The sequence below is a fragment of the Marmota marmota genome, unplaced genomic scaffold (genome assembly GCF_001458135.2).
Source record: "Marmota marmota marmota unplaced genomic scaffold, marMar, whole genome shotgun sequence".
NCBI lineage: Eukaryota > Metazoa > Chordata > Mammalia > Rodentia > Sciuridae > Marmota > Marmota marmota.
The window spans coordinates 1,741,650-1,754,900 of record NW_025999895.1 but is presented as its reverse complement, the minus strand read 5'-3'; the positions used below and the strand labels follow the sequence as shown (position 1 = coordinate 1,754,900).

At 53.7% G+C, this 13,251-nt stretch overlaps 1 protein-coding gene across 3 annotated transcripts in view; it reads left to right on the top strand.

Moving 5' to 3' along the window:
• The window catches only part of Rptor (regulatory associated protein of MTOR complex 1), a 341,575-nt gene that overhangs the window by 226,249 nt on the left and 102,075 nt on the right, over positions 1 to 13,251 (top strand). For 2 of the 3 annotated variants that reach the window (XM_048797491.1, XM_015504082.2), the window contains 2 exons: positions 4,931 to 5,031; positions 5,615 to 5,759. In XM_048797491.1, the coding sequence (XP_048653448.1) occupies positions 4,931 to 5,031; positions 5,615 to 5,759 (246 nt within the window). Of the gene's footprint in view, positions 1 to 4,600; positions 4,796 to 4,930; positions 5,032 to 5,614; positions 5,760 to 13,251 lie in introns of those variants that run through there. The other variant, XM_048797493.1, reaches the window with a different exon arrangement.

Genomic DNA, 13,251 nt, shown 5'->3' with positions numbered 1-13,251 from the left:
GAGACTGTGGAGCAGGGACTTACAGCAACAAGGTGACGGTGCTGGTGCCAGTGTTGAGCTTGGTGTTAATCCTGTCAGATTCGAGCTGTGAAGGAACACGAGCACAGGAACACCTCTCCACATGTCCTGGGAGGGGTCACCTGGCTGCCCAGCAACAGGTCCAAGGTGGGCCCACAGTGCTGGGTGAACAGCATGTCCCAAGTCACAAGGCCAGCGGGTGGGAGAGTTCAAAAGGCCGGTAGGGTGGGCATTGGAATCAGGCTGAGGGGCAGCACAGGTGTGAGGACAGCTGCCGGAGCTCAGTGGCGGCCAAGTCCGAGTCAGGAGCAGGGCAGAGAGGAACCACCTAGCCTCGGAGGAGGCGGAGCAGTTGAGAACAAGCTCACAAGGAGCTTCAGGTTCACGAAGGCCAGAGGGCCCTCTGTGCCTGCCCCTGCCGAGCCCCACATCCCACAGTGTGGCCTTCCCCGGTCTGCAGTCATGCTGGGGAGGCTGGCTGTGCTGGGTCGTCCTCCACTTGTGTCTAGCGCTAAGGGCACCCTCGTGGAGCCCATGTGGGGTGAAGGGAAGCTGTGGGATTGAGCAGGTGGGTGGCACCTGGCACACATCAGTCCTGGCAGAGGCAGATGTAACTGCTGATGCCCAGAAGGCCCAGAGCCTTGGGGAGGTCAGACAGCCGACCCAGGGTCCCAGACTCAAGCCCCTGTCTATCGGTGTCAAAGTTGGGTTGGCCCCGGGCTCAGTCTCTGAGTTCAAGTCGGCTTGTGGAGCCCCGTGGAGTCCAGGCCACAGCCCGTATGCATGTGTCCTGCCTGCAGCCGTGGTTCTCCAGGTCCTTGGCACTCCATCGTAACTGAGGGAGGCTGTTGCAGTGGACAGAAAAAGGCTACCAGCATCTAGGGGAAGGAATGACATCACAGGGGGAGAGCTTGAAGCAAGAGGTGGCCATGAGGGGGATGGGAAGGCAGGCGGGGCCTGAAGCAAGACCTGGGAGCCCTGCTGGTGTCTGCATGCATAGGGGTTGCAGGGACAATGTGCAGTGGCCATGAGGTGGGCAGGGGTGGTGAAGTCCTGCTTGGGGTGCAGCAGGAGCTGACAGGGCCTGTTGAGAGTCCAGAGGAAAGCTCCACAGTGAGACTAGGAACCCAAGGGGACACGGAGGTGATGAGCAAGAAGCCCGACTGACCAGGAGAAGTCAAAGGGAGATAGAAAGCTGGGCAGCCAGGCATTGAACAGATGTCATTCAGTCTCCTAGCCTAATGACGGTGGCTAATGACGGAGCAGGACCCAACTCATGGAGAAGGGACTGCGCAAGGCCAAGAGTGGGCAGCAAACTTGTGGCCATCAGGAAGTGTTAGGGAGAAGAAAGGGGCTTAATCGGAAAAATGCCAAGTGGGCATTTCAGAGCTGGCCTCGTGCCCTTGGTCATCATGCCCATGGGAGTGTGGGCGCTGAAGCATGTCGGTGCGCAGCAGACCGGGTGGCAGCGCCAGCCCTGGTGTCGAAGTTGAGGCAGGTGGATCCTGGGCAGAGGCTGGAAGCTGCCCGGGGGAAGGTGAAGACGGGCCCTTGTGCGGCGCGGTGGTGCGGGGGGAGGCTTCCTGGCTGGTGGCTGTGTCTGCCGAGGAAGTGGGACCCATTTTATTTTAGTCCCTGTGTGTCACATAAGGTTAGCCTTCGTGACTCAGCAGAGGCACAGGATGAGAAGTTTCCCAACCACAGCACAGCTGGGACTGGAGTTCAGCTTTTCTCATCTTGTCGTCAAGTGATGTGTCCCTGAGCCACAGCTCCTCCCACTTCCACGTAGAAATCTGTCCTTGAGCACTGTTGGTTAATCTTAGAGTCACTTTGTCATCCATGAGGTTCTCGGGTTAGGGGAGCTTTGGTGCAGTGTGGTCTTTGGGGCTGTGCTCCAGCTGCCTGGCTCTCTCCGGGTCTCGCTCCAGGGGTCTCAGGTACAGAAAGGAAACCCCAGATGGTTTCTGTGGTGAGTCTCTTCTCAGTGACACAAGAGCAAGGGAAGGGCCCAACCCCTTCCATCGTTCCAGGAAGCACCCATGTGTGTGCGTGCATGCAGAGATGCCACCACCAGCCAGCCATGGCCGGCCTATACCTCACGGAGAACTGGGGTGAGCCGGGTGGACCTTTCAGGACCTCATGTGAGTGCCTAGCTCTTCATCTCTCCACCAGCGATTGTCACAGGATTAACATTTTTAAAAACACCACTAATTGCACACTGACCCTCAGCCAGCCTCTCTTCTCAATGGCCTGACTGTCCAGTGAGGGTACCGTGGCGGGTGGTCTGTAGGCAGGTCCTCTGCTCAAAATGCAGTCGCTTTCAGCAGAGACAGGCCCCAGAAGTCAGCCAGGTGTGTATCAGTGTTATTTGATTCAAGGACAGGGGCTCCTGTGAGCCGGTGTTTGTCCAGGTTTGGAAATGGGCAGTAGTCAGATGGTCTGTCTGATTCTGACAGCCCCTGCACTCCCCCCGACGGTGCTGTCCTGCTTCCCACCAGCTGCTTGCTGCATTGGGCCCCTAAACCTCACAGGGCCAAGGTTGAGCAGGCAGGGGATCAGAGTCTTATTTGTGCCTCTGGTTCACAGGGGGCCAGTCATCGTGGGTAAGTGTAGACACCACACAAATGCAAGGACAGGAAGGGCCTTTCTACCACTGTAGCTGCGGCTCACCCTTCCCGTTGTCTTGCCCCTCCAGGGTGGACTCATCTCTTTGCTTATTGTTGGGATGTGTGCATTTCCTCATGTTGTTCAAATTTCCACTAAGGACCTTTTAACAGTTGGTTGCCACTCCCTGGCAGTTGATCCACATCAACTCTGTCCCTTCTTACCACCTGGGCAGAGGCTGGAAGCTGCCCAGGGGAAGGTGAAGACGGGCCCTTGTGCCGTGTGGTGGTGGCATCTCATGTTTGTAGTCAAACTGCGCTGTGGACTGTGGTGCCTCTACCGAGCTCAAAACAGGCTTCTGGGTTGCCACTGCACCTGACCTGCCCCTGTCTGACTTCTGATCTGCGTTCTGTGTGATAAATGGGGACTGTGGTGGAACTGCTCTCACTGTGCCCTGCTGGAATCTACTGAGCCTGAGCGGGGTCTGGGAACCCAGGACTTGGAGTTGACGCAGCAGCAGGGCAGTCTCAGGAACGCCCAGCAGGCCGAGAGAAGGTACTCGAGATAAGTGATCCTCACTCCTGGCACACTCTGCATTGATGTGATCCCACGTGAGCTCTGGCCTCGCAACCAGACATCTTCACCCATGTCGCTTTGAGGAAGAGGGTGCACCCAGCAGGCCTGAAGCTGAGAAAGGGGCAGTGTTCATCCTGAACATTATTGACAGTCTCGTCTGTTTATTAAGGTTTTTAGCGTATGTTTCTCACCTGCAGACCCAGGACACAAGTGACTGTCTTAGGTCTCCTCACCCGCCCTGGGGTGTCCCATACCCCTTCCTTTTCATCACCCAGACATGGGCAAGCACTCCAGGTCTGGCTGACCTCTGGAGAAGTGCCCCAGCTGTCTGTGCCTTGAGAAGTGCCTTGTCCTTGTGCAGGGTAGCATGACCTAGCCTAGCCCATGTAGCGGAGCTGCATCAGCTTCCTTGCTGGAGAGCGGACAAGCTCTTTCATCTGTGGCTCTCAGCCCCACCCTCCCATGTGGAGGGCTGTTGACAGGCAGTCTGCAAGGCCCTGGACTTCCTAGTGAGTGGTGGGTCTCTCCTAACCCTGCCCAGCCAATTGGAATCTTGGCACCATCCAAGCTGCAGCCAGCCTTAGGGCCGCTGTCTGAAGCTCCTTGCGGGAGCCTGCATCTGCCTGCGTGTGGGCACTTCCTCTCAAGCTTGAAAGCTGTCCACTTGGGCAGCAGTTCAGCCCTGGAGAATAATACTCGTTTCTTCATCTCACTTTTCTTGCCCTATCACTAAGCCTTCTTGAAGATGCAAAAAGTGAAAAGGCCTTCAGGGGAAGGAGAGGGCATATGTGCTGCAGAATCATGTCATCTGCTTGACCTGCTCCCCATATCTGAGGCTCAACCTCCCTGAGTGTCACTCTAGCAGACAGTGCCACCAAATGGGTGACTGTGATGGGAGTTATTGATCTGTTCAGTCTTATAAGTGGCAGGAATTACACTCGAGTCTCTCAACCAAATTACTGTGAACATTTTCCTTCTGGGAGAAAGAGCTTCCGGTCAGATAAAATTAAAATGCTTCCCACAGGGTAAAATTAAGTTGCTGTGAAGCAGCAAGAAACCACTCTGAGTGCCCCACGTTCATGGTCACCTCTGCCAGATGCATTCTTCCTGAGACATCTCAGGGCCACACCATCTCCTAGGAGGCAGGTCTCTTTCCAAGGTCAGCTTTCAACAGGCCTCCCCGACCTCCCTTAGAACACAGCATCCTCGGGGCCGCCTCTCTCATCTGTGTGGTGTGTCTCTGCTGTGCACACAGTGTGACCTGTCACAAGCCCATGTTTGCATGCTCATCAGTCCTTCCTGCTGAACTGTAAGCTCCCTGGAAGCAGGTTTTGCTGAGCTCAGGCCCTGTGCTCAGCCCTGTTATGTGGGGGCAGGACTTCCTTCCTCCACACTCTCGGGTTGTCAGAGTTGGAGCCACAGAGAGGAGGCCATGAAGGGGAATTGTGAAACATGATACATACCTCTCTTAGCAAAGTGCCACAGGATCACCCTTGGGAACAGGGACTCAGTGGAACTGGGTGTGGCCAGCTGGGTCTCCATCCAGAGGCACCTGAAGAGGCTCCCTGTGTAGATGTGGAGGGGAAGGAAGAGGAAGGTGGAGGCTGACTTTCTAGGGTGGAACCTCTGGCCCCTGCTGCCTCTGCTCTGAGCCTCTAACCTCCCTCTCCTCCTTTGCACAAACCCTTTTAATTACCTTGACAGCACTAATAAAGTGCACCATCCTTTCTAGGATCCCTGGCCGGCTGAATGACAGGAGGACTCCTCTGGGTGAGCTCAACTGGATCTTCACAGCAATTACAGACACCATCGCGTGGAACGTGCTCCCCCGCGGTGAGGCTGCCTGTCCACTGCCCGGGTGTGGGGAGAGAAGGCTGACAGACAGAGGAGAAGAGCTGGGGAGGGGGCAGGGGCAGTGATGTAGCCAAAGGCCAGAGCCTAAGGAGGTCCCTGTGTGGCTGGAATGAGTGGCCAGGTGTCAGTGCCTACAGTGGTGGCAGGGAGCGAGGCTTTTTGCATGAGCGTTGGCGAAGCCAGAATCCCTCTTGTAGGCCTTGCTTCTATATTTTGCTATTGGTTGCTTTGTATTTTTGGTATTTGTTCACATATATGTCTGCATGTGTATATATGAACATGTATGCTTGTGTGTGTGATTATGTGGATGTGTGTTCATGTGGTTATGTGTATTTTTGTATCTGTGAGCATGTCTATGTCTATGTGTTTGTGTCTCTGTGTGTGTTCATGTGGATATGTGTGTATATGTGTGTGTCTCCATCAGTGTGTCTATATGTATGTATCTGTGTGTCCAGTGGGAATTGTGCATGTTCAATTTTTGATGGAAGTAAATATGTGGGTTTGGCTGTAAGTGCTGGGCAGTGGTCCCTGAAGACTTTTTTTTTATCATTTATCTACTCAGATCTCTTCCAAAAGCTCTTCAGACAGGACCTACTGGTGGCGAGTCTGTTTCGAAACTTTTTACTGGCAGAAAGGATCATGAGGTCATACAACTGCACCCCTGTCAGCAGCCCCCGACTCCCGCCGACTTACATGCATGCGATGTGGTAAGTGTCCCAGGCCAGACAGTGCTGCAGGTGGCTAGCTCTCCTGGTGGCGTGCTCCCACTGCTGCAGCAGTGCCCGTGCAAGGAGCTGTGTGTGCCTGGGAGGCAGGCGTGGCTCCAGACTGAGGCAGAGCTAAAGAGAGCCGCCCTGAGGATCTAGAAGCAGGTAGCCAGCCTCCTGCAGAAATGAGGTTACTGAGACCCTTTTTAGGTGGGCGAGGCCAGTGGCATTAGGCCCCACAATTCCCCACATGGAGAGTGGCACTGCACACAGGGCTCGTATCCTCATTAGAGCTTCAAATTGAGAAAGAAATTGCCTCCTGAACTTGCAGAGTACATCAGAGTGCTCTGAGTGTTAAATCCGTTGGGTTTGTGACAAGTTAATTTATATACTTATGCGTGCACACATGCACAGAGTGTAGAGTGTGATCTTACTCACTGTTGATTATAATTTCTCCAATTGCCCGATTTGCAGCCGGACTGCGGCACTGCTACTTATGCTAGTATCATCCATGATACCACTAGTATCATGTGGCTGCTCAACAGTGTTGCCACAGCTCAGTAGCTTCAAACAACTGCACCACAGAGCTTCTGGGGGGGCATGTCCTACATGCAGGGTCCTGCCTGGCTCAAGGCCACTGTAAGCAGCCAGGGACCCCACTGTCCTCCCACATGGCCCATTGTGGCCTTCTGCAACCTAGTCAGCAAGGGAGGTAGAGGTTCTGGCAGATGGGCACACAGCCTGCGTCATGCTACATGTGGTCAGGGACAGCTGTCCACCTTTATTAGATTCTGCTGATCAGAAGTCACAGCCCCACCAACACACCAGGGAGGAGACCTTAGCAGGAGACAGGAGTCATGGGGCTTCCGCTGGAGTGTCTGCACCCTAGGGAGCACCTCGCAAGGGAGAGGCTTTCACCAGCTGCTGAAGGCACTCAGCTGGGGCCCACGGGCAGCTTGGCAGGTGGGAGACGAGCAGTGCCGCTGTGGTGATGCTGAGGGGACCGGCCACCGACTTACACATCAGGTGCTGCTGTGTGTCAGCACGTCCCGGAGCTCTCAGGTGTCATCTGTGCTTGTAGCAATGCTATGAATAGGTCTAGTGATGTTCCCATGTCACAGACAGAAAGGGAAGTCTCCAGGGGACAAGCAGCAAGGCTGAGGGCCGTGACTTGAGGACAAGATGGTGTGTCTAGATACATCCCTGGGACAAGAGTATACAGGGTGGAAATGACTCTGAATCAGGGCACAAAGCTTGGGGCTGCCACCCCCGCTGCATATCACTGCTGTGCTCAGGGGTCACAGCACTGCGGAAGGCATCAGACACTAGGTGACAGGGAGTGACAGCTCTGTTACCTGGCCAGCAGCCTGGAATCTCCAGGAGGGGTAGTAAAGAGCTTCACCCAGGTCCTTGGGCAGCCCCATTCCTACACCCACATTGCAGTGAGCCCCACTCCCGAGGGTAGAGCCCCACAGCCCTCCAGCTGGATGTTGAGCCAAGAAGTGAGCAGCGCCTGCTCTAGAGCCCGTCTCCGTGGTATATCCTACCTGCCAATCTTGCCTTGGCCCGAGATCATGTTCTTGCTGGCCTCAGGATCCCTGGCCACACCTTGACCAGCCAGGTCTCAGCCACCTCACCTGCAGTGTCCTGCTACCCCTGCGTCTCCCTGCACTTGGCCCTGTGGCTGCTGAGACCCAGCTCGGGAGTGTGATAAGCATCCCTAGGGGAAAACTAAAGGACATGGCTAGGAGACATTCTGAAAGACTTTGATAAAAGAAGCCATTTGTGAGAACAAATTAGGAATTACCCCGGGACCTTACAGAATAGGGGCATAAGTTAAAGTACGGGTTCTTTGGCAAAATGTAAGCAATCTTAAAATTTTATTGTTACTTGTATTTAGTGACAAAACCGAACACTGCATTATATCAGTAGTGTAACTGCTTTCTGTTAAACCCTGTTATACATGGAGGGCACTGCCAAGCAGGGCCCTGGCAGGTGTGGATGGCACTGACGTGGCAGCTCTCTATTGTATAGTCTGGCAGAGATCCCTTCTGTAATTGGAAATTCACCTGTAGATTTTCCAAGCCTACAAAGCCCTAAAAAAAAACAAACAAACAAACAAAAAAACTACTTTTAAAAATGGAATCTTTGCTGGGGGTGATGGCTCACGCCTGTAATCCCAGTGGCTCTGGAGGCTGAGGCAGGAGGATCATGAGTTTAAGGCCAGCCTCGGCAACTGTTTTAGTCAGCGCTTCTTGCTACTGTGACTAAAAGACCTGACCACAATTTTAGGGGAGCAAAAGTTAATTTGGAGCTCCATTTTGGGGGCTCGAGGTGAGGCAGAACATCACGGGGGAAGAGTGTGGCAGAGGAAAAGTGGCTCACATGATGATCAGAAAGCAGAGAGACGCCACTCACCATATACAAGATCTGTACCTCAAAGGCACGCCCTCCATGCCACCTCCTACTGCCAAACCCTACCACCATCAGTCACCACTCAATCCCGTTAGGGGATTAATTCACTGATTTGGTTAAGGCTCTAATAACCCAGTCATTTCTCACACATAAGTTTTTGGGGGATATCTCACATCCAAACTCCAGTAGCAGCTTAGCAAGACCCTGTCTCAAAATAAAAAATAAAAATAGTTGGGAATATGGCTCTACTTTTTAAATGCCCCTGTTACCAAAAAAAAAAAAAGAGGTCTTATGGTTAAGGCACTGTTTGTCATGAATATAAAACTGAAAAGAAATGAGATAATTGGGCATTTCTACTGTTTTTTTCCTACAATACTGAGGACTGAACCCAGGGTCACCTTACCATTGAGGTACATCCCAGCCCTTTTTATTTTTTATTTAGAATGACGGTCTCAATAAGTTTGTGAGCCAGGCCTCAAACTTGCAATCTTCCTGCCTCTGCCTCTGCCTCTGCCTCTGCCTCTGCCTCTGCCTCTGGAGTTGCACTGGTATTACAGGTGTGCCTGCTGCTCCCAGCTTTAACTGGGCATTTCTTTACATGACAAAAACATAACTGGTAGAATTCCCTAAGGTTCAATACCTGGATTTGATCTCATTTGATGTTTTTTAAATGGTATGGTACTTTCCAACACTCACGTACCTGAGACTGACTCCTACGTGTGACGCAGTGCAGCCCACAGGGTCGTTCTTATTGAAATAGCCCAGCACTGAGGTAATGTGATTCAAGCAGTTGCACCCCTGCCGTGCACTGAGCACTCGTTTGGGTGGGCTGGTAAAGGGTGTGAGGATCCAGAGGGTGTTGGAGAAGCCTGGACCATGGGGGCTGCTCACCTCATGTGGGATCCAGGATACAGCCGCTACCTTCCTGGGCTTGGGCTCGTCTGAGTGCTGGGAACTGTACCAGGGCCTCATGCCTGCTAGGCAAGCACTGTGCCTCTGAGCTACATCCTCAGCCCTGAGAGCTGTTCTTAAAGGAAGTCTGTCCAGCCTCCAGTTAGACAGACAGTACTGTCTGTCTTTGCAAGAAGACCACACAGCTGGACATTGCAGAGTGACACTAGGGTGTCAGCAGGACTTCAGCTCAAGGACCTTATCCAACTGGCACTATGTGAGTCACAGCTGGTACTCCACCAGCTTTGCCTGGCCTGGCATTTTAGCATGCAGGCTGAGGTCCTCCTTTCTTATTCTCTCTCAGCCTGGGCATCACCAGATCCTGAGTCCCTGTCTGGCTTCAGTTCCCTGACCTGCAGATGTTCCCTGTCCCTGGCTGAGGAGCTCAGTGCAGAAGACTGTGTCCTTTCCTGTGCCCTCCCTGTGCCTTCCTGAGCATGGAAGGCTAATATGGGCACGCGCGTGTGGCATACTGGTTTAAACAGAAGCATAGACATCCATGGCTTATCCTCCACCATGTGGGAGCCTGGGGCAGGGGTCACCACTAGGAGCAAGGACAGGCTAGTGGGGATGGTGCCCCGAGGAAAGAATACCTAATGACATCATAGGGTCAGGGATGGTTCCCTGGAAAGTGAGAGTGGTGGAGGTGGGATGTGGAGACAGCTTCTGACCTGATGGTGACAAGTGCCAAGAGACAACTCTGCAAGGGCCTAAGAGAGCAGGGCTGTGGCTGGAGCAGAGGGAGCCCTGGGGGTCTGGGACTGTGGTGTAGTGGATGAGGAGTGGCTGGCCCACCACAGGGAGCCCCACAGACAGCGACTGGAGATGAGTCAGAGAGGAGAGCCCTGGGCCTGGGTGGTGGCAGGGCTCAGGTCTCACAGGTGTTTCCTCTCGGCACTGATGGGATTTGGTGAGTCTGCAAGAGGCTGGAGGTCAGGGCCTCTTGTTTCTCTACTAATGACAGTGGGGCACAGTGGGAGGAAGCTGGAACTTCTTGTGAAGCCAGTGGACAGTGAGAAGCTGAGCATAGAGTCAGGAGAGACTCAGGACAGGTTTGGGGAGCCAACATCCAGATGAGGACACATTGGCAGCCCATTGAGCACCCACTAGTCCCAGACCCTCTCCCAGAAGGTCAGCACACAGGCCTCACTGACCCTCACCAGGATGCGAGTTGCCCAAAGCCCAGGGCAACCTGGCCAAGAGGCAGGTTCAGACCCTGACTTCACTTCCAGAAAGCCCACGCTTACCCGCTCCACCTGGAGGTGGGCAGGTGGCACATCCACAGGAGTTGAGAGAAACAGGCCTGGAATGTAGTCCCTGCCTCATCAGGTCCAAGTCAAGCTCTGGCACAAAGCTCCATGGGTGTCACCAGCCCATGCAGACTCCAGGGAAGGCAGGCCAGTGTGTTCTCTGCACGGGGTCCTGAGCTTCTTAAGGGCAGAGTCCTCCTCTGGAAGGGGTATGTAAAGGACGGCTTTCTCAGAACCCTGCAGAGGCGTGAAGCGGCCCGAGCTCTCAAGCACACCAGCATCCCACCAGGTGGATCCAGTGTCAACCCAGCTGGGGCCTCCAGGCAGCCTTGAGCCTCTCCCTTCTCTGACTCATTCCTGCAGCAAACCTTACATAGGCCCTGTGCCTCCCGCATGCGGGAACAGGAGGCCACACCACCAGGCCGGTGGGGGGGGGGTGAGCAGGTCACTGATAGAACTTTCCCTGGCTTGAGGGGCCCAAGGAGAGTGGCTCAGAGGAGGGTGGGAGGAACACAGGCAGGAGGCAGTAGGCCTCTCAGCAGAGCCGACTCCAGGATCCTCAGGGAGCTCCCTGGCCGTGGTGTGGCTATGGCAGAGACGGGCTCCGAACAGCCCCATCAGCAGCTGCACTCAGAGCTTTAAATCCCAGAAGCCAAGCACCCGGTTTTCACACAGGAGCCAGAAATTCATGTTTTTATGTATAATTATCTTATTTTTTAGATATTAAACTTAATACAATATTTTTAAAACATTCTGAAAGCAAAACTAAACATATTCATAGACAGAAGCAGCCTGCAGAGTGTGCATTAAGAGCCAGGCTGTGAGGGCTGGGGCTGTGGCTCAGTGGCAGAGCACTTGCCTTGCTCATGTGAGGCACAGGTTCAATCCTCAGTACCACATAAAAATAAATAAATAAATAGAGAGAGGGGGGCGGAGAGAGAGAAATTAAGAAATTTTTTTTTTTCAAAAATAGCCAGGCTGTGGATGCTGAGGACGGAACTTCATGCCATGTTCCCCACACAGTGCCCCCGTCCCCAGGCATGCTCAGCAGCTGTGTGCATGGGGAGGAGGGAGTCCACAGGAGCCCTGGCCAGCCTCCACTGGAGTCTTTGTCTACCTTCTTCCTGAACCCCAGGTCTCAACTATGCACACCTGGAGGCCTCTTCCAGGTTGGGATCCCTTACTGCAAGACCTGATGTCACAGCTTCTCGTCTCCATGCTGGGAAGTGCCAAATACATAAAAGCAAAGGATTCTCATGCAGAAATTGGGGTGATGTGGCTGTAGGGAGGAGAACTGCACACCTTTGACATGTCCTCCCTGGCGAGGATGGTGCCAGCCTGAATCTGAAGTCAGTCCCATTAGATGCTGAGAACAATGCCATGAATCTGCTTTGATTGGAATTCCAGTGTAGAAATCAGGCTTTAGCCTTAACGGAGAAACATGCGGTAGTCCGAGAAAGGCTTCAAGCCTCTGATGGGACACCAGGACAGGGCTAGGACAGAAACAGGCTCACAGCCAGCATCTTCTCCACCAGGTTCTGGTGGCCTCCTCCTGGCTTCCTGGGGTCAGGGCAGCTCTAAGGGCCTGGAATTAAACCTGACCTGAAGGCAGAGCTGCAAAACTCCAATCCCCTTGCATGGTTGGCTTCCACGAGCAGCATGGCTTGCCTCAGACCAGGTGTCACCATCAGTGGCTTTTCCTGCCTTCCCCCTCCCGTCCATTGTGTGGGGATGTTGCTTTGCAGAGGCCTTCACTTCCTGTGGGAGTTGACCCCGTGCACAGGGTGTGTGTGGGAGAGGAGAGGCAGGTGCACAGCGTTGTGCCTGCACCACTTGCTCTTTATTCCAGGGTTCCAGACTTATGTTTGCACTTAGGTTTCCCAGAGACTGGCCTCAGCACTGCTTCATCTCCAGGCCCTGGCTGGCTCAAATGATTTCTCAGTAGCCATCACCACTCTATAAGACCGGTGTGCCCACTGTTAGAGATTTCCCCCACACTCTACTAGGAATGCCCAGGTGCTCACTAGTGTAACTCTAAGGAAACCACCACAGTTCCTGTTACCAGCGAGTCAGGGGTCTGGGCACAAGCATGAGCATTCTGGAAGACTGGAGAGCCCCAAGGCTGCTTACCCTGAGCATCACAGTCTCACAACAGCTCAGTGCAGCAGAACACAGGGCCACTCTGGGTGCACAGGAGCCCCCGCCCACACTGGAGGCTGACATGTGAGGTCTCAGCACAGCACCCTCCCCAAAGGGCAGCCTGTCCCTGTCCTCTGCTTGGACTACATTTAATGAGAAGCCAGTCAACTCAACGTAGTACAATGTTCTAGATCTAGAGAGTCAGGCATGGCAATACCTTTTATTTCTCTATAAAATTATTTACCATTTTTATGCTAAGTCAGAGAAAAGAAGGATGTGGCCCCTGGTAGAGATACTTGGGCTCTGCTCTCTCCAAGGTGTACAGCCAAGCCCTCTTGAGGAGACACTGCTTGGTGTGTGGAAACCCTCTACAGCTGTTTGCCTTCCTGCCCTAGAGGGTCTTAGACACCTTTAAGATACAGACTAGTTGTAACCCTAATCCAATGACTTTACAGGCAGGCCCTCCTCTCCCCATCTCATCCGTGTGCTAGCAGCACAGGCTGGATGGTTCCACAGTGTCAGCGACCTAGGCCTGCACCCATCCTGCAGGCCCATGGTCTCCTGTGGCAATTCTCTGCCCCCAGCACCCGGTGATGAAATTAAGCAGCACATGGGGTTCTTTCTCTCCTCATAAAGACTCCACAGCACGTGCATCCCCAGGGAGCACGCAGGAAAGAGCACTGGGAGTAGATGATTCAAAATCTAGTTACTGTATTCCTTGGGTGGTGATGGAAAGG